The sequence below is a fragment of the Nicotiana tomentosiformis genome, chromosome 6 (assembly GCF_000390325.3).
Source record: "Nicotiana tomentosiformis chromosome 6, ASM39032v3, whole genome shotgun sequence".
NCBI lineage: Eukaryota > Viridiplantae > Streptophyta > Magnoliopsida > Solanales > Solanaceae > Nicotiana > Nicotiana tomentosiformis.
Genome location: NC_090817.1, coordinates 45,622,248 through 45,624,210, shown reverse-complemented (window position 1 = coordinate 45,624,210; position 1,963 = coordinate 45,622,248). Strand labels below are relative to the sequence as shown.

Sequence of the window (1,963 nt, the reverse complement as noted above, 5' to 3'; positions counted from 1 at the left end):
CTGACTGCGTGAGTACACCAATATAGCATCAATAAATACTGTGACTAAAGAACCAAGATATGGCTGGAACACACTGTTCATCAAGTGCATAAAGGCTACTGGGGCATTGGTCAGCCCAAAACACATCACCAAAAATTGGTAATGACCACAACGGGTCATGAATGCCGTCTTCAGAATATTTGAATCCTGAATCTTCAATTAATGATACCCAGACCTCAAATCAATCTCCGAGAACACTCTAGCACCCTAGAGCTGATCAAATAAGTCATCAATATGCGATAGTGGGTAGTTGTTCTTAATTGTAAATTTGTTCAGATATCGGTAGTCAATACACATCCTCATAATATCATCCTTTTTCTTACACAAATAGAATCAGTGCACTCCAAGGCGACACATTAGGCCTAATTAAGCCCTTATCAAGCAACTCATAAGTATGTTCCTTTAACTCCTTCAATTCCTCCGGTGCCATGTAATACGGTGGAATAGAAATGGGCTGAGTGTCCGGCACCAGATCAATACCAAAATCAATGTCCCTATTGGGTGGCATGCCCAGCATGTCTGCAGGAAACATATTTGGGAAGTCTCTCACTACCGGAACTGACTCAACGGTAGTAGAGTCAGTACTAAAATCCCTCACAAAGGCCAAATATGCCAGACATCCATTCTCAACCATCTGTTGAGCCTTCAAATGAGAAATCACTCTACTAAGGACATAATCCAGGGAACCTCTCCACTCAACCCTAGGATTCCTCGTCATCGCCAATGTCATGACCTTAGCGTGATAATCTAGAATAGCATGACATGGTGACAACCAATCCATGCCAAAAATCACGTCAAAATCAACCATGCTAAGTAGTAAAAGATCCACTCTCGTCTCTAATCCCACAATAGTCAGCCCACACGACCGATACATACGGTCCACAACAATAGAATCACCCACCGGTGTAGATACATGAGCATGCATAACTAGAGAATCACAGGGCATATCCAAACAATGAGTATAGTATGATGACACGTATGAATAAGTGGAACCAGGATCAAACAATACCAAAGCATCCCTATGATCATGGCATCAGAAGAAACCGCCTCTGGCCTGACTGGAAATGTGTAGCAACGGGCCTGACCACCATGGTGACCTCGAGTTGACCGGGCCCCACCCCAAGCTGCCTGTGCTAGTGGGCTAGCTGTTGGTGGTGACATCATAGACTAGGAGCTTTGTTGTAGGACTCTAGTCAACAGTCTTGGGCAATCATTTTCGAGATGACTCAAGTCTCCTCACTCACAACAACCCCTCCTGTAAGGCTGCTGACCTTGATAGCCTGAAGAACTGGCTGTGGAAAAGGGTAGATTAAGCATGGTAAAAACTCTGTGCCGGCAGCGCACTGAATGATGACTGAGTTGGGCATGCACTGTAGGAACTGTGTCCAACTGAAGAGCCACGAGGAACATCATGAGTTGTCTGAACGGGTCAAGAAAGATGACCTATGATGTAATGGGACTGGCCTCCAGATGAGGCACTACTGAAACCACCTGAACTACGAGGCCTCTTGGCCTTCCGCTCGTCACGCTCCATCCTGTGAACTTGCTCTAAGAGTTTATAAATCTTGATAACCTGGTCAAACCTAGCATTCGTCGCAACCTCTCGGGCCATACAGAAACGTAAACCATAGTTGAGGCCATCAATGAACTTCCTAATCTTATTCATCTCAGTGGGAACCAACCATACTGCATGACGATCCAAATCTGCGAGCCGCATCTCATACTGAGTCACTTTCATACTCTCCTAGTGTAGCTTCTCAAATTGCCTACGCAACTCCTCTTTGCGAGTCTGGGAACAATCTTCTCTAAGAAGAGAGCTGAGAACTCATGCCATATAAGTGGCGTTGCGTCAGCTGGATGGCTCAGCTCCTAAGTTTACCATCATCTGTAAGCTGCCCCTGTCAATTGAAAAGTAGTAAATGCA

The 1,963-nt window shown here is 45.1% G+C and overlaps 1 protein-coding gene across 1 annotated transcript; it reads right to left on the bottom strand.

The window, feature by feature from the left end:
* Window positions 1-358: 358 nt before the first annotated feature.
* Window positions 359-757, bottom strand: LOC138893918 (uncharacterized). The gene has a single exon (XM_070178585.1). It carries the CDS (start codon window positions 755-757, stop codon window positions 359-361), a length of 399 nt encoding a protein of 132 aa, XP_070034686.1.
* Between the last annotated feature and the right edge of the window lie 1,206 nt (window positions 758-1,963).